At 42.3% G+C, this 25,997-nt stretch overlaps 1 protein-coding gene across 2 annotated transcripts; it reads right to left on the bottom strand.

The window, feature by feature from the left end:
- Positions 1-1,340: 1,340 nt before the first annotated feature.
- Positions 1,341-25,857, bottom strand: OCIAD2 (OCIA domain containing 2). 2 transcript variants are annotated; one of them, XM_073342086.2, is made up of 8 exons: positions 25,479-25,857; positions 21,131-21,279; positions 14,123-14,219; positions 13,211-13,264; positions 10,416-10,463; positions 4,979-5,084; positions 3,310-3,397; positions 1,341-1,556 (listed from the first exon to the last, which is right to left on the bottom strand). In XM_073342086.2, exons 2-7 carry the CDS (start codon positions 21,188-21,190, stop codon positions 3,316-3,318), a joined length of 447 nt encoding a protein of 148 aa, XP_073198187.1. In that variant the 5' UTR covers positions 21,191-21,279; positions 25,479-25,857; the 3' UTR covers positions 1,341-1,556; positions 3,310-3,315. The 2 variants fall into 2 exon arrangements, with proteins under 2 accessions (XP_073198187.1, XP_073198186.1); XM_073342085.2 differs by having other exon boundaries at positions 25,594-25,857.
- Between the last annotated feature and the right edge of the window lie 140 nt (positions 25,858-25,997).

Raw genomic sequence — 25,997 nt, 5'->3', positions numbered from 1 at the left:
AAGGAACTCCTCAAAGGATGCCTTAGGCAGCAATTATGCTAAGCAAGCCTAGGCTACAGATAGGGAAGCAATAGATGCTAAGCAAGAAAAAAAATAGACTGCTGAGAGAGCAAGCTGTCAATTGACAGGTGTCTTTCTAGACGTGGCAACTGTTTAGCAGGGGTTGTGTGAAGTCTCTTGCTGGACAGGGCCATGTGCAGCTTCGTGCATAGTATAGGCATAAGGCAGTTACAGAAGATATTACAATTGACTTGATTTTAGAGAATTAATAAATGACATGGGAGTGGTTAAGCCACAAGCATTTGCCTCAGGATAAGGTTTATGATCCACATGCATGTATGATGATTCAGCATTTAACATTAGACAAGTTAGGGATTGTATCAGTTTAGTCATAGACTATGCTGAGACCTAACATCCAGCTTTACTTCATCCAGTAAATGAAGTAGTATTACTGAAATTTGCATATAGAAAAACCATTTGTTACTTACTAGGAGATACGTGAAGTTGCCCATGTGCTAACCTGCATAGCTGCCTACTGATACCTCAGTGGACACATCTGATGAATAGTAACATGAAACACTCTACAGGCCTGGATTGTCCTGTGGGATCTGTACACAGAGGGTCCTCTGAGTGAGAGTGATCATGGAGGAGGGGGTATCAGGGAGAAGCACAACACTTTTGAACTTAAATTCTAAAAGAACAAAGTATTAAAGCATTTTTATTAATATGCAAACAGCAATTAACTTGGCTTTTCTGTAATTCATTATTTTTTATCTTTTCTAATGTCACGGTCAGATTAGAGCAAACCTAAAAAACATAGGTTTCTGAGCTCACTGTCAGTTCTTTCCCCAGTGTTCATGTTTTGAGAAAAAAAACTTTTTATTAAGTTGTCTATTTAGTAATAATGTTCAGAACTCCTTCCAAAGAGATTTGAATAGACGGGCATAAATAAAATGTCACTCTCCTCTCAAGTCCAGATTCAAAGCCCACTGAAGTCAATGGGATTCTTTCTAATAGTACCCAGAGGATACCTATTGTCAAGAACAGTGATACATGGAGTCCTTGCCCAGTACAAGGAGTTATGCAAAACTGATCACAGTATCGGGGGCTTGGTGGGTTGCTTAGTAGTGCAACATCGTTTAAATACTCTTGAATTCTTTTTCTTTCATGCAGGAGACAAATGCTTCCAATTATGGCCTTTTGCAGGTTGCACTGAGATCAGGTCATTGCCACTTACAAGAGTTGCAATATCTAAGTTTTCAGTGCCAAGAGCTAAAATGCATCTAAGGAAAAAGAAACATACTGGGGTGTGATATCAACAGAAAAAAAACAAACTGCAGTTCTAGGAATTAGCATTTATTATATAGGCAAACTTTTTAAAAATCAACCCAATCCTCACAGTGTCCTGATTTACACGGGACTGTAGGCTCAATTTCTTCTGTCCAGAATAAGCTATTGAAGGAAGAGACTTTTTCTGCAGGATTTTGTCATTTTTGTCAGTTCTACAATTCAGATACCAAGATATGAAGTAACTTCTTAAAAAGAAGAGGCATGATCTGAAACAAACAAAAATCACATTTTATAAATACTGAGTTCTGAGAGCCAAGTTCTACTCAGATGTACATGTGCATCTGGTGACTTCAGAGGGAGTTCTGCACAAATCTCTGAGGTAAGAATTTGGTCCTGAATGTGTGTGCAGCACAATTTTAATTAGATGTAATCTGAGAAGAAAGTTTGAGCATGATGCACATTTTTAGCATGAGAAATGATGGAAAAGCAATATCCACCATGTGTCACACTTTTAGCTCATTGATTGTACATATTTTAAAAAGGAAAAAAGTGATCAAACAATACTATTTTGTGTATTCTAATTGAAATATTCAGTCAGTCTCTAATCTCAGTTTTTAATGTTGAATTGTATTAAAAAAACCTGCTTAACATTTTTCCTAAATTTCAAAATTCTTCCGTCAGAACTGACTCTGGGTACATGTAAAACGTAGTTTTCAAAGCTAGCCAGTACTTGTATATTAAATAACACTGCTCACAATAATCCCTTTGTCAAAAGCTTGAGAAAGGAGATGGTCTTTGCATTTGGATCCAGGGGTTAACATACTCAGGCTTTGTCAGACCAGTAGAGTAAGCAAACTAAAATATGCACCAACTCCTGCTCTCAACTAGACTCAAACAACTTGTCAGTGAACAAATGGCAATCTTTAATTAAACATACTATGGCATCTTTATTTTAAGTCAATGGAAATAATCATATGTGAGTGAGGCAAGCAAGATTTGGGGAAAAATTCTCAAAACACTTAATGACTTAGGCACCTAAGTCCCATTGGTTTTCAAGTTGGTTTGGTGCTTTTGAGAATCTTACTGCGTCCCTATATTACTGCAGATATTGAGTGCAATAATCATGTAGGCTAGGTTCAAATGAGGCCTCACTGTTTACTTACTTCACTGGCTAACTCCTGTAGCCGCTAAAAAAGGCCACAGGTGTAACAAAATTCCTCCAGACTATTAAAGACCAGTGGGGGACACTAATCTAATAATGCCACACTTCAGCCTAATGGTTTCTTCAATGATAATACAACATTACATCAACATGTTTCATTGTGAATACCATGCACTGACAAAATCCATCAAAATCACACAGTTTTGGGTCAATGAACAGGATCTGCTAAAATATCCCTCTCCTTGTCATTCTCAGAGATTTTAAAGCGAGAGGGAACCCTTTATGATCATCGAGCCTGACTTCCTGTATAACACAGGCCAAAGAGCCTCACCCAGTAATTTCCGCATCAAACCCATACTTTCTGTTTGAGCTAGCATGTAGTATTACATGCAGATAATAAGGACATTATTTACTGGTCACGTTCTTAAAACATCAATATTTCAGCTGTATTTTTGACATACCAAAAATGACCAGTCCATAAATGTTCAAGTTAAAAAAAAAAATATTGGGAACAGAAAACGGCATTCAAACTAGTAGAGAAATATTTATTTCTTTTCTTCTAACTTACAACTAGCCAGAGAATCCCGCTGGATTAAAAAAAAAAGTAGTGCTGTTTGCATGAGAATTTTGGAGCTAAATTAGGAGTTCCTCGGAAGTGGGAATTTAAAATTGTGAACTGTATGTAAAGAGAAAATGAAGAATCAAGGTTAACTTCAGAATCAAACAGAATTCCTGATTCTCAGGCTTTCATCTCATGAAGTTTGTTTATACTGTATTGTGGCAAGTGTTTTAAACTAGAATACTGTTCAAAATAAAGAATAAAATCAAAAGCTTCCTTAAGCTTCAAATGTGTGTACCTGGGATTATGAAGCTGAAGGCTTTGAGTTTTCCTTTCCATTAGATCCAAAATTTGCTTCGCATTCCTTGCAGGTATGATGACAGTGCCTAAAATCAGGAGGAAAATAGAGCATTCAAAATTTTTGCTCAAATTTCTCTAACACAGCTGTCATCTTTGTGACGCATATTTGTATGTGTTCTTTTAGAAGGAATTTGTTGAACAGGCTTTATAGAAGGAATCTCTTGTTTTTCCATTCATCCGGTTTATGTTCTTACCATAGAATATCAGGGTTGGAAGGGACCTCATGAGGTCGTCTAGTCCAGCCCCCTGCTCAAAGCAGGACTAATCCCCAATTTTTGCCTAAATAGCCCCCTCAAGGATTGAGCTCACAACCCTGGGTTTAGCAGGCCAATTCTCAAACCACTGAGCTATCCCTCCCCCCAGTTCTTCAGTCCTTCCAGATGTCTTACGGTATGGGATGATGTCTGAATGCCCCAGCAAAACAACCTTATTATTATGTATTGTTTATTTTATTTTCAGTAGTGCCCAAAAATATAGTAGAGCTTTCCAAGCAGGAAAAGGAAGCATGATCCCTGACAAAAGGAACTCACAATCTAGACAAGACCACTGGGTAAAGGCAAGGGTTACCAAGATATAGATGGCCAATTGGCCACATCTTTGTAATATAGTGTTGTGTTAATACAACAGGGTTTGGGAGGGTGGAGGTGGGGGGGTTAAGTGGGGGAGGGAAGATTTTATTTTAAAAAAAATTTTGGTTTAGGATATTTAAATTATTTCAAAATACCCTTCCAATTTCCCATTATCAGTCAGCTAATTTACATAGGCATCACAGCACAAGTGGGCCTTCAGAAGGGATTTTAAAACAGAGAGGTGGCCTTGTGGATGAGCTTTTGGAAATGCATTTCCTATGCGGGGAGCAGTGTAGTAGAGGTGGACAAAGTGAGGGAGATTATCATAGGCTCAGGGAAGGAGGTGGGAGTTAATGCAAAATGAGATGTGGGTGGGAGCAGCATTTGTATAGGGCTTTGAAGGCAGTGACAAAAAACTTGAACTGGATGTGTTGGACAGGGAGCAAGTAGAGAGATTCAAAAGGGGATGACATGGTCTGAGGTAAGGAAAATGATCTTAGCAGCTGCATTTTGTATGGACTGGAGATAGGATTGGCCAGAGAAAAGGAGGCTGCATTAATTATGGCAGAGAATGATTAACTGAGGGATATGAAGATGTGGTGGAGGAAAAAGATGTAGGATTTGGATACATACATCTTGGACATATGGAGCAAAGGAGAATTCAAAGGTGAACCTCAAGTTACAGGCCAGATAGATGGTGTGATATTTAATGGCACCAGACAGAAGGTAAATTGCTAACTGTTGATCTTTTATAATTAGTATATGGAGAGGCTGGGGATTTAATCCTTTAAATTATAGGATTATTTATGTCTTCCAAACAATGCAGATTATATTGTATTTAATTTGTATCTTTCTAATAATTACTACATAATCTGGAACTGCATAACTGCAATATATATCCTTAGGTATAGCATTCAAGAGTGCCCTGTGAACTAAAGCAAAAGGTTTAAATGTACTCTGTAGTTGCCTCTCTCCTTCATTCTATTGTCAATAACTATGTTTTGATCTAAAATTGAGCGATCTATATTCAAGACAAACCTTTTATGTTCTGGACCAAATGGCTGAACTCCTATACTTTGGAACTTTCTTTGGCATGCTCGTATGTATGACATTGTCCCAATGGCAAGACCAAAGGCACCAGCAACTGTACAAACAGATCACAAAATATTGTTAGTATCTTGAGTTAGACTCTTGAACTATCATTTGTCCTTTTTACAGTAAATTGCACTTATGTGGGACTTTTTAATCAAAGTGCTTTATAAACACAAAGATTATACTGTAATAGTGTAAGTTCTCTTGTCACTGAAACACTGCAGCTGGTTAATACACAGCAACACTGCACAACAGTTTAGATGTGAAAAAGAATACTGTGTACACTTGGAATTTCAGGGGGAATTTAGATGTGTAACAATAGTGCAAAGTGAAATCTGACAAAGACATAAGAGCTGACTCCCCCTGCCTTTGCAAAATGGCCCATGGTATTTTTGATGACTACCACTAGCTAGGGCCTCAGTTTAAGTCTTGTCTTCCTATGTCACAGCCTTCCTTAATACCACTAGGCTCTGGTTCAGTACTCATTCAAAAAGAAAAGCTACTTCTAGCAACACGTTGAATTTTCTGTGGAGGTCTCAAATCCAAGTCTACACCAAATGCAACCTGCTTGGCTTTTGAAAACACACGAGCTTATGTCATTTAAATGGCATCGTTGCATTATGTAAATGCAATACAAAACAATTTCTGTGCAAACAATTTTTTTAACAAAATGTTCCAAAGTTAGACACGTAGGATAAACTGAATTTGTATTATATATCTTTATTTGAGTAGTTATTTTCCTGTAATACTTAAAGAACTTAACCATGTTGAGAACTCATTCTGGTAGTCATATGGTATTGCCAGGGCCTTACTGCTGTACGTTATGTAACAAACGACAGTACCTGCCCCACAAAAGCTTATACTCTAAAAGACTAGACATAAGAGGCAGATAAAATAAGCAAGGTTGTAAGAGCAGGGAGAGAACATGAGAATAAAACTGTAGGATAGTGTATCACAGATTAGCTATGTGCACAATCAGCAGCCCAAATTCTTCATTAGCCTATCTATGATCAGATGACAGAATTCTGTGTGCATTATGTCAGGGTAGGGATAGGATACAGAGGGACCTAGACAAATTGGAAGACTGGGCCAAAAGAAATCTGATGAGGTTCAACAAGGATAAGTGCAGGGTCCTGCACTTAGGACAGAAGAATCCAATGCACCGCTACAGACTAAGGACCAAATGGCTAGGCAGCAGTTCTGCGGAAAAGGACCTAGGGGTGACAGTGGACGAGAAGTTGGATATGAGTCAACAGTGTGCCCTTGTTGCCAAGAAGGCCAATGGTATTGTATTGGTATAAGTAGGGGCATAGCCAGCAGATCGAGGGACGTGATCGTTCCCCTCTATTCGACATTGGTGAGGCCTCATCTGGAGTACTGTGTCCAGTTTTGGGCCCCACACTACAAGAAGGATGTGGAAAAATTGGAGAGAGTCCAGCGAAGGGCAACAAAAATTATTAGGGGTCTGGAACACATGACTTATGAGGAGAGGCTGAGGGAACTGGGATTGTTTAGTCTGCAGAAGAGAAGAATGAGAAGAATGAGGGGGGACCTAGGGGTGACAGTGGACGAGAAGTTGGATATGAGTCAACAGTGTGCCCTTGTTGCCAAGAAGGCCAATGGTATTGTATTGGTATAAGTAGGGGCATAGCCAGCAGATCGAGGGACGAGTACTGTCATGGATGGTTATAAACTGTTCAGGAAGGACAGGCAGGGCAGAAAAGGTGGGGGAGTAGCACTGTATGTAAGGGAGCAGTATGACTGCTCAGAGCTCCGGTACGAAACTGCAGAAAAACCTGAGTGTCTCTGGATTAAGTTTAGAAGTGTGTGCAACAAGAGTGATGTAGTGGTGGGAGTCTGCTATAGACCACCGGACCAGGGGGATGAGGTGGATGAGGCTTTCTTCCGGCAGCTCACGGAAGCTACTAGATCGCATGCCCTGATTCTCATGGGTGACTTTAATTTTCCTGATATCTGCTGGGAGAGCAATACAGCGGTGCATAGACAATCCAGGAAGTTTTTGGAAAGCGTAGGGGACAATTTCCTGGCGCAAGTGCTAGAGGAGCCAACTAGGGGGGGTGCTTTTCTTGACCTGCTGCTCACAAACCGGGTAGAATTAGTGGGGGAAGCAAAAGTGGATGGGAATCTGGGAGGCAGTGACCATGAGTTGGTTGAGTTCAGGATCCTGACGCAGGGAACAAAGGTAAGCAGCAGGATACGGACCCTGGACTTCAGGAAAGCAGACTTCGACTCCCTCAGGGAACGGATGGCCAGGATCCCCTGGGGGACTAACTTGAAGGGGAAAGGAGTCCAGGAGAGCTGGCTGTATTTCAAGGAATCCCTGTTGAGGTTACAGGGACAAACCATCCCGATGAGTCGAAAGAATAGTAAATATGGCAGGCGACCAACTTGGCTTAATGGTGAAATCCTAGCGGATCTTAAACATAAAAAAGAAGCTTACAAGAAGTGGAAGGTTGGACATATGACCAGGGAAGAGTATAAAAATATTGCTCGGGCATGTAGGAATGTTATCAGGAGGGCCAAATCGCACCTGGAGCTGCAGCTAGCCAGAGATGTCAAGAGTAACAAGAAGGGTTTCTTCAGGTATGTTGGCAACAAGAAGAAAGCCAAGGAATGTGTGGGCCCCTTACTGAATGAGGGAGGCAACCTAGTGACAGAGGATGTGGAAAAAGCTAATGTACTCAATGCTTTTTTTGCCTCTGTTTTCACTAACAAGGTCAGCTCCCAGACTGCTGCGCTGGGCATCACAAAATGCGGAAGAGATGGCCAGCCCTCTGTGGAGATAGAGGCGGTTAGGGACTATTTAGAAAAGCTGGACGTGCACAAGTCCATGGGGCCGGACGAGTTGCATCCGAGAGTGCTGAAGGAATTGGCGGCTGTGATTGCAGAGCCACTGGCCATTATCTTTGAAAACTCGTGGCGAACCGGGGAAGTCCCGGATGACTGGAAAAAGGCTAATGTAGTGCCAATCTTTAAAAAAGGGAAGAAGGAAGATCCTGGGAACTACAGGCCAGTCAGCCTCACCTCAGTCCCTGGAAAAATCATGGAGCAGGTCCTCAAAGAATCAATCCTGAAGCACTTGCATGAGAGGAAAGTGATCAGGAACAGCCAGCATGGATTCACCAAGGGAAGGTCATGCCTGACTAATCTAATCGCCTTTTATGATGAGATTACTGGTTCTGTGGATGAAGGGAAAGCAGTGGATGTATTGTTTCTTGACTTTAGCAAAGCTTTTGACACGGTCTCCCATAGTATTCTTGTCAGCAAGTTAAGGAAGTATGGGCTGGATGAATGCACTATAAGGTGGGTAGAAAGCTGGCTAAATTGTCGGGCTCAACGGGTAGTGATCAATGGCTCCATGTCTAGTTGGCAGCCGGTATCAAGTGGAGTGCCCCAAGGGTCGGTCTTGGGGCCGGTTTTATTCAATATCTTCATAAATGATCTGGAGGATGGTGTGGATTGCACTCTCAGCAAATTTGCGGATGATACTAAACTGGGAGGAGTGGTAGATACGCTGGAGGGGAGGGATAGGATACAGAAGGACCTAGACCAATTGGAAGATTGGGCCAAAAGGAATCTGATGAGGTTCAATAAGGATAAGTGCAGGGTCCTGCACTTAGGACGGAAGAACCCAATGCACAGCTACAGACTAGGGACCGAATGGCTAGGCAGCAGTTCTGCAGAAAAGGACCTAGGGGTGACAGTGGACAAGAAGCTGGATATGAGACAGCAGTGTGCCCTTGTTGCCAAGAAGGCCAATGGCATTTTGGGATGTATAAGTAGGGGCATAGCGAGCAGATCGAGGGACGTGATCGTTCCCCTCTATTCGACATTGGTGAGGCCTCATCTGGAGTACTGTGTGCAGTTTTGGGCCCCACACTTCAAGAAGGATGTGGATAAATTGGAGAGAGTCCAGCGAAGGGCAACAAAAATGATTAGGGGTCTGGAACACATGAGTTATGAGGAGAGGCTGAGGGAGCTGGGATTGTTTAGCCTGCAGAAGAGAAGAATGAGGGGGGATTTGATAGCTGCTTTCAACTACCTGAAAGGGGGTTCCAAAGAGGATGGCTCTAGACTGTTCTCAATGGTAGCAGATGACAGAACGAGGAGTAATGGTCTCAAGTTGCAGTGGGGGAGGTTTAGATTGGATATTAGGAAAAACTTTTTCACTAAGAGGGTGGTGAAACACTGGAATGCGTTACCTAGGGAGGTGGTAGAATCTCCTTCCTTAGAGGTTTTTAAGGTCAGGCTTGACAAAGCCCTGGCTGGGATGATTTAACTGGGAATTGGTCCTGCTTCGAGCAGGGGGTTGGACTAGATGACCTTCTGGGGTCCCTTCCAACCCTGATATTCTATGATTCTATGATCGTTCCCCTCTATTCGACATTGGTGAGGCCTCATCTGGAGTACTGTGTCCAGTTTTGGGCCCCACACTACAAGAAGGATGTGGAAAAATTGGAGAGAGTCCAGCGAAGGGCAACAAAAATTATTAGGGGTCTGGAACACATGACTTATGAGGAGAGGCTGAGGGAACTGGGATTGTTTAGTCTGCAGAAGAGAAGAATGAGGGGGGATTTGATAGCTGCTTTCAACTACCTGAGAGGTGGTTCCAAAGAGGATGGTTCTAGACTATTCTCAGTGGTAGAAGATGACAGGACAAGGAGTAATGGTCTCAAGTTGCAGTGGGGGAGGTTTAGGTTGGATATTAGGAAAAACATTTTCACTAGGAGGGTGGTGGTAGAATCTCCTTCCTTAGAAGTTTTTAAGGTCAGGCTTGACAAAGCCCTGGCTGGGATGATTTAATTGGGGATTGGTCCTGCTTTGAGCAGGGGGTTGGACTAGATGACCTCCTGAGTTCCCTTCCAACCCTGATATTCTATGATTCAAGGTGAGAGTTAATGAGGCAAAGGTGGGGAGGTACAGATTTTGATTGGAAGTTTTCCCCACAAGAAAGAGGTAGTATGGGAGAGGTGCTTGTGGAAGAAGCAGACAAACAGACCATTGAGAATAGTGTTATTGACAGAACCATGGTGAGGGCTGACCTTGCAATAATATAATAGTGCAGATAGGGCAATTAAAAATTGAATATACACTCTTACTGAAAAAGTCTTAATTAAAAAAGCTTTACTTAATAAATTAGTTTGTAAACTTAGTAGAATCCTATTTACCTAAACTGCTATGCTGACACCTTATAGATTCAGATAAACAGAAGTTTGGATAATTGACGTTCTCTAGAACAGGGAGACACACAGTTAGCACACAAAGGAAGTCTGGATAGTGGAGGTTTGGAAAGTGCAGATTCTACTGTTAATAAAGATCCCCCAAGCTTTTATTTCCTTTTAAAATAAAAGTACTGACTTACATGCAATTTTAGGTAATGATCCAAATCTTGGGTTTGATGAGAGAAAGCCTAAAATAAAACACAATAGTTAAGAATGTCTATCTACTTGAGAAACTCATCAACATCTAACAACAAAAGGGGTCTTTTTCTAATAAGCCTTTCTCATTTCTCAGAGCAAGGCCTATACCTGCAAGTATGGTAGCTTTGATTTAGGAAAATACACAATTTCCAAAGCATTCTGGTAATTCCCAATGCATTTATTTGTGCAGCAGCACACAAGCTTCGGGGGAAAATACTTTGTGCTGTCATGTGGGGGATTGAAGTCCAGGTCTCTCATTCAATTTCTTGCTCTTTGGGTCAGCATAAACTGGGAGATAGCTCCTAGGACCTTTTTTGCCAATAATCAGCCCAGTGTTAACTGTCACCAGATAGAGTCATGTTTATCCTCTTTAATAGGAATAGAGGAGTCACTCTGACATTTGGGCTTTTGAGGAGAGAAGATGTAGTTCATGAACAGAGGAGAAAATGGAAAGATTCTCATCCTTCTCCACCAAAATTCCCCCTCCCCTCAAATGGACTAATATGACAATAGTGGCTTGTTTCTAATCTCAATTTTGTAGCATCATGTATTGGTATCTGTGGATGCTCAGCTGATGCCATGAGACAGCAAATCAAAATGCAGCATAAGGATTTTTCCATATAATCCTCCAAATGCCTGTGGATCCCTCCAATTTTCCTGTTTACATCCCCTTCACCCATAAGCTCACAAGTTGCAACCACCATTCTGGACATTGTATAGAACCTGTTCAAAATACCCAGACAGGATGACTGATCACAACTGTGTGATGTGACTGCCATATCTAATCTCAGCCAATCAAAGGAGCAGGAGTCAGAATGAGCCAGTCCATTGAATTTTGTACCAGCACTTGTCTGGTGACTCATCCATTTCTGCAGAATTTAAAGAGAGTGTGACAGTAGCTCTAAGAGCTACATAATGACCCCGTTCAATGAGACGGAAGACCCTAAACAGTGGAACCACTGTATTTCTGGGGTGGGATGTCAGTGGGAGGCAGGGTATGGAAGGGAAGTAGGGGTGACAGTGCTAGGCTACGCAGGCGAATTCCACACAGAAGAGTTTGGTGGCAGAGGGAGCATAGAGTGGCGGCCAGTAGACTACCACTGTAGAGTCACATAATATAGGAGATGCACAGAAGTCCCAGCTTCTTCTAAAGCCAATGAGCTGTAGTATACACAGTGGAGTGGTTATGCAACCACTCTATTCCAAGTGTTAGATTGTGGGGAGGAGGATTTCTTTTCCCCTAGCCCCTATTAGGTCCTCCGTGCAAAGCCCATTTATTTTCACTTTGTCCAGGTGTTCAGCAGTTGTTTCAAAAGAGGTACAAGATGCCCCATTAATCTCAAATAAGTCAAGGCACAATAATGGCCATTTAAAATTGGCATTCTTAATTACTTCACCGCTGATCATTTTAGCATAAATATCCAGCTACTGCAGAAATGTGGGGAGAGTTATCTGCCAAGGGGTGAGAAACCCAGAAAGTAGTCTGCATCTCCTCCACAGGCATGCAGAGTGCAACCAGACTGATTCACTACAGAAATGTAACGTGATACTCTGTGCAGATTACACAGCAGCTGTCTAAGATCTCCCTGTCCTCCCATTTAGCCAGTACTCTTTGCATTGAGCCACTATGTATGTTGGCATACAGTCATAGAAACACTGCCAATGCTTTCTAGAAGCCAGAATTTAGAGCTACAATGCCAGATTCTGATACCCTGACTTACATGGACTTGTATCCTATTCCACAAGTAGTCCCAATGAAGTCAGTGATGATTCTTGATTACAGAATGTAATCGTGACATATTCAGGCCGCTAGTATTTGCAAAGGTCTGAATTCAAAAGGAAATACAGTAAAAGCTTTGTTATCCAGCATGTTGGGGGAATGGTGGGTGCCGGTTAATCAAATATTCCAGTTAACTGAGAGTTATACTTTACCAATGGAATATCAATTTGCAAAGAAATTGGAATACAATAAAATGAATAAAATATAAAATACAGTAATACAGTATACAGGTATTCACCAATGTACTGCACTGCAGAGTGGCTGGTTTCTTGAAGCACTTAGGTGTATACAGGTAACCTACTGTATAGAAAACTTTATCTTTTGACACTACGTATCACTATGGGCAGCACATGGCATACACCCAGATCACTAAAAATACACTTAAACTGTACTGAACATAAGTTGATCTTTCTTTGATGATTCAGAAGACACTTCAGGCTCTTGCAGTGCCTCACGGTCATCATTATCAACATCAATTATCATTGTAGATGTAGAAGGTGTAGTAGATTGGGCTGAATCTGTAATGACCCTATGACACACCCTGGAAGCTGCTTTTTTGAATAAATTCATATCATCAGCTTGCTTACTTGTCTTCTGCCTCTTTTGCATAAAAGTAGAGGGCAGAATGTGCAATTGCATAACCTCCTAGGCAGTATACCAGTCCTGGTTACTAGACTGAAGATTTGTATTGGGAGATATCAGAAATGCTGGATAATAAAGCTTTCTGGTTGATAAAGTGCCAGATAACACAGCTTTTACTGTATTCAGAATGAGTTGTGGCAATGCATAGTTAATCATCAAATCATTATAACAGTGATGGCACTGAGTGGGAAGAACATTCAAATATGAAAAGCAGCAAGCTCTGGAGGAATTCTCATTTAGTGCTGATTCCAGATCAGCATGACTTAGGTTCAGTTTTAATATAAATAAAATGATACATGTATATCTTCCATTTACCATTGTAAATTAGTCCCTGAGTGATGAGCATGCTTCCTAGAGACAATGGAAGACCTGAAAAAAACAAGCAAACAAAAAAATTCAGCACTTTGCTCACTACTGCTGACTGGCTGAGAATTATGTGCATCTTTTTTGTATTTGTTATCCTGTCTTCTCCATCCCAGCTTGCTTGTCTCATTCACCTATTATGCCTGCTCTTAGACGGAAAGCTCTTTGGGGCAATGACGGTCATTCATTATGTTTGTACAGCACCTATCACAGTGGAGCCCAACCTGGTTGTGACTTTTTTGTGCTACTGCAGTATAAACAACAACAAAAACTTGCATGACCATAGTAGTATATCCCCTCAAGACAGCAAAACTAAAATGTATCTGACCTTGATAGCAGTTTGATTAAATGATGAAACCCTTAGAAGCTTTTCAAATCTTTTCCTTTCAGAATGTCCACATTTAGAGTTGCCATCTGGCCAACTTTACACTCACTCTGCAATGACTTTTGTTTTTGTTGTTGATACTAAATAGAAATTTTGTTATTTCTTGAAAAAATTCAAAATCAAGATCACATGAAAGAAAATGAAAAGTGTCTCTTGGGTGAGAGTAAATAATAGATTTAAAAAATAGTGACATCAACTAATAATAATAGTTAACTATTAACAATTAAGGGAACAATTCTGCCACTTTTACTTACATTAAGTGTACCTTATTATGTAAGTAGTCCCACTGATTTCATAGTAAGTACTACTCAGCATAAGTAAGGATGACAGAATTAGGCCCTAATAACAATCCTCTCTCAAATAAATTTAAATGTTAAAGTAACTGGCAAGACATGCAGTAGAATTTAAAGCAGTAGTTCAGCTAAAAATACATCAGGTGCTGATTCTCACTGGGATAAGAATTAACATGAGTTACCTACCTCTGTACCAGAAACTTTCATTTCTACATTCTCGACTGATCCTTTCTACTTCTTTTCTATTGATGTGAGCATCTGAGATAGGACAGTAGAGACCAGACTGAAAAGAGCAATCTTCTGTTAGCTTACTGATTTTTATCTTATAAGATCATTTTTAGACCATTTAAGATTAAAAATAGTTACTAATACATGTAAAGTAAAGAGAAAGGTATTTTCCTTTCATAAGTAATGCAACCCTCCCTCAAGTCTCAAAACAAACACACACACGCACAAACCCCATCTCTAGTTAGTGAAGCAATCAAATATTTGATAATTCAAGAGCAGAAATGTGAAGCACTGTTCAGGTTTTAAAGTGAAAAAATGTCATGCTATTTGGAACATCTTGCCTGCAATAGTTTAGGTATTAATTTTAGACAGGCAGTAAATTGGTGTTTCTTCTCTTAATTCTTTTTTTCTGATCAGCCACATTCCTTTAGCTGATGTTCAGGGATTGAACTGATAGGAAAAAAAGGCAATGCTACTCTCAGGTCCTCCCACAAAATAAACCCCAACCACTTGAAATGCCAAATGAGAAATTACTCTTGGTAGGTTGTGCAGATATTCAAATTATAATCTCTCACACCCTCCAAGGCACTGCAGTCTTAACTCCGACTCGTGCAATTCAAATACACCTATGGGCTCCGTTGGGCTCCTCTGGCTGGGTTTCTCCTCAGAAGGATTCAGTTGTCCTACTGGATTCTGTTGATGCCCACCCAGTAATGGCAGTAAAATGTCACTCACAATAGATTGTGTATGTCCCTCTCTTTTCTTTGTTGAGCAGTGAAATAGTTAATAATATTGATATTTTAGTACCATCTCTGGGCATCTGAGTTAACATCTCTCCAAGGCTGGCTCTAGCTGGGGTCCATGGTTGAACTGCACCCACAGAAATCAGGTCTGGATGTGCATGGTTGGGAGTGCAGCTGGCACTCAGGTCTGTCTGCCAAAAACCACAACAACTTCTCTTGGCAATGGGGACCAGTGGGAAGCCTCAAGCCAGCATGGAGGGGAAAGGATTTAGGTAGGGTGGAGGGGCAAGCTAGTCTGTTCTCCTTGTCCAGCCAGGTAGGGAGCAGCAGTGCAGGGGATGGGGTAGGGCAGCAATAGGGGGGCCTATGGTGTTGCTGGGACAGGGGTGGCGCTCCAGGTTATGATGCAACTCCCTTTTGGGGATCCTGGGGAGAGGGAGAAGGGCTGGATATGGGGCACGGAGGGGAAGACCCTAAAATTCCTTCTCCCAAGGAAGCCTTGAGCCAGCCAAGAGGGGTAAGAAGCAGGGTGGGGGCAGGCAGGGCTCCTCGAAGGGACAGTAGGGGGGTTTCCTTTGAGGGCAGAGGCTACTGGGAGGGGGTGGGTATAGGAGTCATGTGGAGAGGGAAGGTAGGGGCTTCTGCTTTCCTGGATTTCTAACCATTGTAATAATCATCATTAAGGCTAGGAGTCTTTCACAGAGGTCACGAAAGTCATGACTCCGGAACCTCTGTGACTTCTGCAGCTGCAGCGGCTGACCCCAGGGCTGCCCGAACAGCTGAGGCAGCCCCAGGGCTAGCCACACTGGTCACTCCCTGGGTGCCCCAGACTGCTCCCCGCCCAGAGGAGCAGCAGCAGTGGCAAGGCCATTGGCCGCTCCCTGGCCAGAGCAGCGGTGGTGGCAGAGCCCCAGGCCACCTCCTCCCACCCCCCGGAATAGCAGCATCTGCTGGAATGCCCCCTCATCCCCAGCACCTAACATTTAGTAAGGGGTATTTTTAGTACAAGTCATGGACAGGGTCACGGTCCATGACTTTTACTAAAAATATCCATGACTAAATCGTAACCTTACTTATCAATAAGTTTTCTTACACTGAACTAACTCACCACTATGCTGCTACAGCTGTACACATGCACTGTACAAGAGTTTGGCATAATCAGTCTCCTGTACAGTGCATGTATACAGTTGTAGCAACATGGCAGGGACTTAGTTCTGTTTAAGAAGACAATTATAAATTGTTATTTTATTATGTTTCTATCTGGCTGCCCAGGAAAGGTTTCATAGCTGCTTTAAGTGCCTAGTAATAATGTGAAATACCTGGTGTAAATATCCTGGGGATACTATCAAGGGCCCTCTCTGACCCCCCAACTCCTCCCTCTTTATTCCTCATTACAAAAACAGACCTACAATATGGTATCTAGATGTCATTATAAATATGTGATCTGTAAAAAGTTCCTGAAGTTACTGTGAAGTGATGTATACTAAGTAACAGGAAATGGAAAAACTCTTTGCTCATGAAAGCAAATCCTCTTCATTACTAAATAAAATTGGTACATATACTGGGGAGGGTATGTTGGCTTCATCTGTGCTGGATTAGCAGTCACCAGGTAATAGCATTCATACCTAGACTTCAAAGGAACTGAGTATAAGTGAAGAGGGGATTGGAATAGACTCTGACTGGCAATTATGACCTCAGGCACTGGGATGGTGAGATAAAGGCAGAGCCCATGATAGCTGGAGGGACAGACACATAGAATGCTAGGAAGGTAGTCTTCAATTTACCAGGACTATAACTCTAAGGTTTAACCTACCAAGATAGGCTGTGGCCTACCCTGTACTCTAGATATGATTTTATTACATTTATCTTTGCTTTTATTCCATTTACCAATAAACTTCAACACTTCCAAACCTGAATGGTGCTGCGACTCTATGTGCCAGGTCACAACGCACGGAGCAGGGAGTCGGAGCCAGCCCCAGCACAACCCCAGTCCCGGGGGACAGGAGCTGCTGCTGTGGGGTGAGTCAAAGCTGGGCTTGGTCTCCAGGCCAACCCCTCTTCCCCTAGGCCTTCCCGCCACACCGAGCTGGGATTAGGATTGTGGTGCTGGAGAGGAGTGTACTGCTGCAGGTGGTCGGTGCCCCCTCAGTGGGGCAAGGAGGAGGCTGAGTGCACCTACTGACTTAGAAGGCTATTTCTGCCACTGCATCTCACTGAGACGAATGGGGCAGTTTAGACTTCATAGTTATTGTTGAAAGCTCTGTGCAGACTCAGGCAGATGTCATTGTTTCAATTACACGCAGTTCACAGTTCCAAGGCTTTATTTACAATCACAAAAACTGAAAATGTACTTTTTAAAAAAATGAAAGCTCAGATTTTGTAGCACAAGTGCCACCTCAGTAGAGATGTTGGTATGCCATAGGGTATGTCTGCACTTGGAGCTAGAGATGTGATTTCCAGGTCAAGGACACATACCCAAGCTAGCTCTGCGCTAAAAATAGTGTTGCCATGGCAGCATGAGGAATGGGTGGGCTAGCTGCCCTGAGTACGTGCCTACAATATCTTGGGAGGGTACATAATTGGAGTGGCTAGCCAATCCTGCCAGCCCTGTTGTCATGGCTATGCTCTACTTTTAATATGCTAACTCAATCACTGCTGACATGGGTATGTTTCCTCAGTGGAAAATTGCACCCCCAGCTCCAGCTGGAGATATACCTATGCTGACATGTACCACCTCAATGTGAGCCCTGTTAGTTTTGTAATCCTGGTGATGAAATAGGTTTATTGGCTGCAGTCATTATTACATTTTCAGATAGTGAATGCCCCAGTCCTCATTCAAACACAACTCCTACTAAAGTTAGTGGGAGTGTTGCTTGAGGAAGGCCTTCAAATTGATCACAAACCAAGTTTCATAGCACTGTGTGATGGGGTGTGCTCCCCACACTGGCCCTGCAAGAGCTGGGTTGGGCCAGGTGGGCCCAATCAGCTAATTAGGCTCCAAACAGGGGAGAGCTATAGGCAATTAATTAGAGAGAAGCTCATGTGTGAAGGACAGGTGGGGCTTCTACAAAAGATAGGAAATTGGAAGCAGAAGGGGCTGCAGAAAGGTAGTCTATGGTCACTCCCTGGGAGAGTGTTTGGCAGTTATAGAGGGAAGTAGCCCACGGTTGTTCCTGGGAGGAGGGAGTAGAGTGGCTGGCAAACCCCAGAGAGTGGGGGAGTGCTGCGGTAAGAAGCAGCCCAGGGAATAAGCAGCAAGGTTGGGGACTGAGCAGACCTTGGCTGCATGTTGTAGGGTCCGTGGGCTGGAAACTGGAATAGAGGGTGGGCCTGGGTTTCCCTACCCACCAGTGGGGCAGTGACACTGGTGGAGCAGTGAAATGAAAGACCGTTGGGGTCACTGTGGGAGTGACAGAGAATTTGAAGGACTGCACCCAGGAAGAGGGGAATGCTGAGTGACCCAGCCAGAGGGATGCTGTGGCTCCTGAGAGCAAGAGAGGCTGCAGGGGAGAAACTAATGGGGTATACCTGCTGAAAGGGGTGTTAACCAGACTAAGCTAATCCCCAGAACCACCAACAGGTGGTGCCATCCAGCAGTGAGTAGAGCAAACCTGTCACATAAGGTCATAGTATAGTATATGAAACTTGTACTGCTCATAAACTATGTCAAATATAATAAAACCTCTACAATAGTACAAACAACAGATAAGAAGTAAATGATTATGAACAGGGTTATTTCATATCAAAATTACTCTTAGTTAAATGTTCACCTATGGCACAAAAGTGGTGGAATTTGGCCTTAACAGGCCTGTTGAGATTTCTTCAGCGTAGGGGAGCTTGCAGCGGGTGTAAAGCAGTGTAACCAAATCCTATGCCAACTGGCCCCCCCACTCCACCTGAGTTGGATGTTGAGGATGAGCCAGAGAGCACCTGTGCTCTATTGGCTCTTAAAAGAGGTCTGGTCCTTTGGAAGCCATAGCCAGCTGGCATAAACTAGAGCAGATTAGCTGGGACTGGGACCAGGACCAAGACAGCTTGACTAGAATTAGCAGATGGTGGTTACCGGCTTTCTGACTGCCCTCTGCTTTCTGTCTTCTCTGTACTGAGCAGAATTTGGCACAGAGTCTGGGTCATAACACAAAAGAAGGCTGGATTTTCCAGAAATTGTGAACATGAACATTCTGAAACCTTGTACAGAGCTTAGAGAAGTATAATACAGTAACTCCTCACTTAACATCGTCCTGATTAACGTTGTTCCATTGTTACATCACTGATCTATTAGAGAAGATAATCGTTTAAAGTTGCACAATGCTCCCTTATAAAGTTGTTTGGCAGCCGCCTGCTTTGTCCACTGCTTGCAGGAAGAGCAGCCCGTTGGAGCTAGGGATGGGGGCCTGGAACCAGGGTGGGCTGGCAGCCCCGCTATCAGCTCCCCGAAGTTCCCTGTGTGGCAGCTGCCGGGCAGTTCAGGTGTCCCTTCCCGCACTGCTGTGTGCTGCTCCTGCCCTCTGCCTTGGAAGTGCTCCCAGGAGCCTCCTGCTTGCTGTGCAGGGGGTGGGGGGAAGAGGGGTGCTGATGTCAGGGTGTCCCCCTGCTCCTGAACCCCCATCTCCACAGAGCGCGGTGGGGAGGGACATGACAGGGTGCAGGGGTGAGGGAGCTTGCTGGCAGCAGCAGCTGCTGTCTCAACTTGCTGATCTACTTAAAAAGGCAGTCTACTTAGAGTGGGGTCAGCGTACTTAAAGGAGCAATGTGCATGTCTCACAAACACACACTTTGGAAAGTGGGATAGCGTGGGTTCATCATCACGGTCAGTTTCCGCAGGGAATGTTTGCAACCACTTTCATGCTGTGTCTCCTCCCTCCATTCGTGTTGCCTTGGAGAGTCTGAGGCTACGTTAACACCAATGTGTTAACCCTTGAGGGCTCAGCCGAGTGCTAGTTCATCATGTACCAGCAAGGCATTCCCTTGGAAATATCCCACCCTCTGATTCCACCATGACTTATACGGGTTGTGTGTGTGAAGGAAAAAAAAAAACACCCCCCCCCCCATTACATTAATTCTTATGGGGAAATTGGATTTGCTTAACATCATTTTGCTTAAAGTAGCATTTTTCAGGAACATAACTACAATGTTAAGCAAGGAGTTACTGTGTGTATATATAGAAAATTGTGCAAGAACTTATGATTCTAAAACCAAATGTGCTCTATTTTTAATATTGTATGGTATACTATAAACTATATTTAAACTACCTACAGTTATATAGCATCAATACACTTTATTATAAACTTAGTTCTTTTAGAAATTTCTAACTCAGGTGTAAAAATTTACTTTGGATTGAAATATGAAAAGCAAAATCTCAGCACAGCAGAAGGGGTAGAAGTCCTGAAACATACTTAATGACATGGACTAGATCTGTTATTAACATTATGAGACATTTTAACAGAATGCAGGCTTTATTTTTTCAAATTTTATATATTTAATTCTGTAGAAAAATATCATGCTAAAAATTAAGAGCTATTCAAGGAAGTACAAAGTGAAAGCTGCAATGCTGTAATTAACTTATCTGTGGTCTACAGGACTGGACATTGTCATTTAATATTTTACACCATAAATGCTGCATATTCCAGGTATACAAGGGAAGCATGGGCCAACCTGTAGCTATTTTAGGGTGGAGTTTAAGCCATAAGATTTATTGTTTTTGTCAGTTTGTATTAAACTAAACTTAAACATAAGACCAAAGGCTGCCCTCAATTATATCTGTGCAACCCCACTTACTTTGTAAAATACTGTATTACTGCCTTTTGCATTTTCATTTGGTTATGAAAAAATGCCTCCCAGAATCTTGGTTATATCATAAAGAAAATATCTCAAATGACGCCATCTTTCTTGGGAAAATGTAAAAGCTTTATATATGACAAGTAACTCCTGAAGAGCTGAAACCTTGCCCCAAACAACCAGATACCCCTGAGAAAGCTGCCATGAGTATAGTGGACGCAGACACCTGACCTGGAGACCAGCAATCTCTTAATAATTTGCAAATGAATCAGCAGGAACTCCACAGAGGAATACTGGCAAGCCACCCCTCCTCCTCGTTTATATGTATAAGTCCCTGTATTCAGACAGCTGTTCACCTGGATTCCATTTGATAGTAAGAATACAAAAATGCCAGTCATGGGCTAAAGATAGCATTCAACAGAAAGGGGAAGCAACTCCAATTTACCTGTTTGTTTTGTTGCTGTGAAGATGCCTGAACTTTACTTTGGGCTGTTTCTGAAGACATGTCTGTCTGTCCTTCCCCCTCTCCTCCTAACAATCTTGGTAAGCAGCAAAGTCAGCAATGCCGTCTTTTACAGCTGGCTCCTCCTCTCACTGTTTGGTACAAAGGTAAAAAGAGTAAAAGTATTATATTGTTATAGCCAACTGTTTACCCAGAGATAACACCATTTTGAAAGAAGCATTGTTTTTATTGCAGATACTATTTGAATAACCTGATATTAAATGTAACTAAAAAAGATAAAATGGCTGAACTCTAAGTGAATTATATTAGGCCACACAATGCATTATCCCCTTTCAGTTATCAAAAATATTGGGTTTGTACTGAGTCAAGCAGGCATGTGTACAGGGAAGGATTATGTGCTGGGGCTTGTGGAGTGCAGCACAAAACTCTCACTGCTGGAGAGGAGTGAGGACAAATGTGGTTTCAAGCCACCTTGCACCTTCCTGATTCCTGACTGCACTGGAAGCCAAAATGGCCCCTGGCATGAATGAGATGGCTCAGAGAGTTGGTCTAATTTATAGCAGCCTGTTCTGAGTGGTGGCCAGAATTCCCACAGTCAGAGGGCTACCCCCTCCTAGCCATGCCCGGCCTTTAACCCCTGATGCACATTTCTTATTTTTCCACCACAGGACCTAACCATCAAGCCTAATATGAACGAAGTCTGTATTTCAGACCAAGGTCCATCATGACCTAGTTATTTTTCTGATTTTATTTTTAAAAAAATCATATTTCAGGAGGTACCCACAAAGGGATTTAGTTACTTAAGCCCCAAATTTAGGTGCCACTGCAATCCACAAACCCCCCACTGGGCTGCTGCATAAACCTGTAGGCTTGTAAACTCTCTGCACCTAAATTTTTTTTGTTATAAAGTGTCCTAAGTTTCTGCCTTTGGTCATGAACACACCACCTCCCTCTCGGCCTCGGGATACCTCTTTCATGCCTAAGCCTCAGTGGGATCTCAGATGTTCCCCTACCCTTTTTGCCTGCAAGGCCTGGTTAAGTGTTGGGGTCCATTCAAAAGTGATGACGGGGTGCTTCCCTTTTAACTTTTAGCCCACTGGTTAGAGCATCACCCGGGATGTGGGAGACCCAGGTTCAATTTCCTCCTCTGCCTGATGGGGAGAGAGGATTTGAACAGTTGTTTCCCACCTCTCAGGAGACTGCCATAACAAATGGGCTCTGGGATATTCCTGTATAGGTGCCCCTCAGTCTCTCCTGTTGAAGCTGTTCCACTTTTTGGATAAATAATTAGTCATTGGAGCAGGGGGACTGGACCTTGGGTCTCCCACCTCTCAGATTAGTGCTCTAACCCCCAGGCTCCAGAGCCATTCTCTCTAGCCCAATTTCTATTTATGTATTTATACAAACTGAACAGCTTCAAAAGTCTGTTCTCCTAAGTGGTTGCTGGTACTCAAAGTGTGAACTGTTCCAACTCTTCTCTGTACTGTGCTTTAGTTCTGAGACAGTTACAAAGTTATAACACTCACGAGAAGCCCTGTATTTTTATTTAGCATTGGAAATTCAAATAACCTTTTTTTGTTTGGTTTTTAATGGCAGGGCTGAAGAACTGACCTTTCTCCTTGCTAAAAAGACTTAGGTAAAGCACTGTGTTGATACAAATCTGTAGTAAGGTAAGTCTTCCTGTGCTCAGTTTTACCACATTCAAACTGTATATTGATACTGTTTCTCTGAAAAATGTAATTTTGAAGCTCTGTGGAAGGTGGGGCAAACTGTAAACTCTTCACTGTTTGTCTCACTCTGTCAGTCTCTTGTCACTTAGAAAAGATCTAGGGAAAGGGGAGGGAACTTTAGAGCAGTTTGCCAATCACAGGCACTAAATCTTGGAATTCATACTCTGTTCAATAAACCTAGCTGTGTAGGAACTTGTATTTAAAAGAAGATCATCACAGGAGATTGCTGTAGAATCTGACCTGGCTCCTTTACCACTGCAGCAGAATTTAAGCTCTGCATCACTTTTTCATCATTGTTTTCCAGATTCAGAAAAGTAAATAAGAAGAGAGGCAAGCTTTTTTAGGACTCTGTAATGTGTTCTAGTAACGTGTAGCTTGTAATTAATCTTTTATTACACCCATAAAATCTTGGAAGTATTTCCTATGTTACTAAGCTAAATTTCAGTTTCAACATAATGAAGAATCCCAGAAATGGATGAAGATGACTGAGTTAGCTGCAGAAGCCAATAAGTTTCTCATGTTGACATGGCTGACAGTCTATTTAATTTTTGGTTTTTTCAAAATATTTCATTTAACTATTTTTTACTTTAACAAAAACAAACCTGATTTTTAAAAACATGAATGTTTAATTCAAAAATTCATATGCTTGTTTTGTTAAATATTGTATGTTTTGCTGTTGAAGGAAAAAAATGCAGAATACATAATGTTATTGTTTTAGTTAAATAAAACAATTTAAATGTCTGGTGGTGGTCTCCTCTTAATACAGCATGGCAAGAAAATCCTCCAAATATTAATGATTAACCTGTTGAATTGGAGATAGATATTTATGAAATCATTGGGAGGTGAACTACTTCAATTACCTTTCGTAAATGAAATAACCAACCAGCCAATCATTCATTTTCTGATATAGCTGAAAAACTAATCTGAAAAGTTTTCAAAATCACTTAGAAATGCGTATAGTGCGTACCTTATAAAAATGAAACCTACATCTATCTCTGAGTTGTGAAGAATATGTATTAAGGTTATAACAACCAACAAGAATGCAGTTTTATGTAGAAATCCATGATTAAATTGAGTCTTCCTGACCAGTGATTTAAATCAAATCCACCCTGAGAAGGCTTGATTCAGTGGTTGATAGTGACCACACCACTCTGTGAGATTACTGTGAGAAACAGATGAGAAAAAACAGATTTTTGAGAGTGGGGAAAAATTTAATTGCCAGAGACTTTGTCTTATTGTGTGGGTGTTTCGGGAATAAAGTACTAATTAATCATAGTGACATTTAGCCCAGCGCTTATAGTAACACTTCAGATGTTTGACATCCAGTGGGGTACAAGGGGAAATACTTGCCAGGAGATATTATAAGATCCCTCTAAATTAGAATCTTTATTTTAATTATGGGACTCTTATTTTGGTGCAGGGTACATAGTTTAGTTTTAGGCAATGTCACTAGAAGCGTAACAGGATTAAAATGAAGCAGTGACTGGACACTATTGTTAAAGGTGTGGGCTCTGATGTTTGACATCCATTTCCAAAGTTTACAGAGGAATAATCTGGGAGGCACTGTTACTTTATTTTCTTGGTTGTTTTTGAAGGGATTATGAGAATATTTGGGAAAAAAAGTAGATCACTCTCTTTTTCTTAGGAAGGATGGCATGGGGTTTAGGCACAGGCAATCTGGATTCTGTTCCTGGCCTTGCAGCAGACTTCACCTGTGAGGCTGGGTGAGTCACCCAATCTTGTTAAATCTCAATTTCCTCCTAAGTAAAATACCCTCCTTGCAGCTGGGTTGTGAGGCTTAATTAATGCCTAGGAAGTCACATACTTTGAGACTGTTAAATAGAAAAATCTATACAGAGCAAGACCTAAAACTTTTATTACTTGTTGTTGTTATTTTCACTATACACTAGCATGACTGAGGGCAAAATTTGGCTCATGGGGGTTCTATTTTTCCCAACAAGCTGAATTTTGCCGTCCACCAGGAAAAGCCCTAGATCTTTTCCTGGTTATGTGGAAGATTTTTAGCACCTCCCAGGAGCAGTGAAGACGGGTGGGGAATGCTAGCCCATCAGCAGAGCAAAAAAGAGACCAACCCCATGAGCAATGCACTGCCCCCTACAAATTGGCACCCAGGGTGACTGCCCTGATTGCCTACCCCTAAAGCTGATCCTGCCCTCAGTTCTAGTGTAACCTCATTAAGACATTTGTGTATTTTTGATTGCAGAACTTTGGTCCAGTGTCTTGTTACTTTCTGGTATGTAATTAACCCTCCATATTTAGTTCCATTTATTTTATGTGCATTTTATAGTATTTCGCTCAATATAAAACCTAGGTGGGGTTTTTAAACATGCCTTCCACAAAGGATATACAAGCTCTCATTAAAACCAGCTGCTACAAAATCTGCAATTTGTGATATACGTGCAAGAACTTGGTCACTAGCAAACAGATCTTGGGGAAAAAATGCTGTCAAATTTGGACCTTACAGGGGGTATTAGAACAAAAAAAATCCTTTTGTGTTTGCAATGATGAGGAAATTGCCTCAGCACAGCACGTACTCCCTGCCCGCTAACGCCCAAACCCACATCAGTGCAGAGGCTTACCGGAGCCCTCTTTGCGCAGCTCTTGCGTTTGAAAACCCAGGAGATCAGACTAAAGAAAATCAGCGGAGCGAAGGGCAACTTTGCAGAGACAAAGAGGAGAAAAAAAAAATCTTACGATCTTTCCGGACTCTAGTTGGGAAGTTACTGATTTTGCATTAGTTCGAAAACTGGGCCCAGTTCGTACTTCCACCGCGCAGACTCCTGCTGGCTGTACCGCGCTCTCTGGCGCGGAGACGCGGCACCCGCAGGCTGTATTCAATTCCTGTTTCGCTGCGGGGGCGGCCGCCCGCCCAGGAAGAGGCAGAGATCAGCTGCAAGAAGCACCGATTCAGCCTCGCTCCTGGAAGCTGCCTGTGTCTGTGGGGCCCTTAGCGAGCTCCGGGCTGCCAGTGTTTTCTCCCCAGTGTAATGTAACTCCCTGGAAAGGGCAAGGGGCCTGTACTGCTGATGCCCTTTCCTGGGCTGAGACCTCTGGACGCATCACATACCAGAATTTAGTTTTTGTCCACTGCGGGATAT

This window comes from Lepidochelys kempii, chromosome 4 (assembly GCF_965140285.1).
Source record: "Lepidochelys kempii isolate rLepKem1 chromosome 4, rLepKem1.hap1, whole genome shotgun sequence".
Lineage (NCBI taxonomy): Eukaryota > Metazoa > Chordata > Testudines > Cheloniidae > Lepidochelys > Lepidochelys kempii.
Note: the sequence above shows the minus strand (reverse complement) of the source record. Positions and strands in the feature narration are given on the sequence as shown.

What these genes read in the sequence shown, in the direction of transcription:
- OCIAD2 (XM_073342086.2), bottom strand. Translation starts at nt 21,190, where the DNA reads ATGTCTTCAGAAACAGCCCAAAGTAAAGTTCAGGCATCTTCACAGCAA. An exon ending in TGAAAGTTTCTGGTACAGAG is followed by an intron (nt 13,265 to 14,122) that starts GTAGGTAACTCA and finishes TGTTTTTTTCAG; the next exon opens with GTCTTCCATTGTCTCTAGGA. An exon ending in ATCATTACCTAAAATTGCAT is followed by an intron (nt 5,085 to 10,415) that starts GTAAGTCAGTAC and finishes CTGTTTGTACAG; the next exon opens with TTGCTGGTGCCTTTGGTCTT.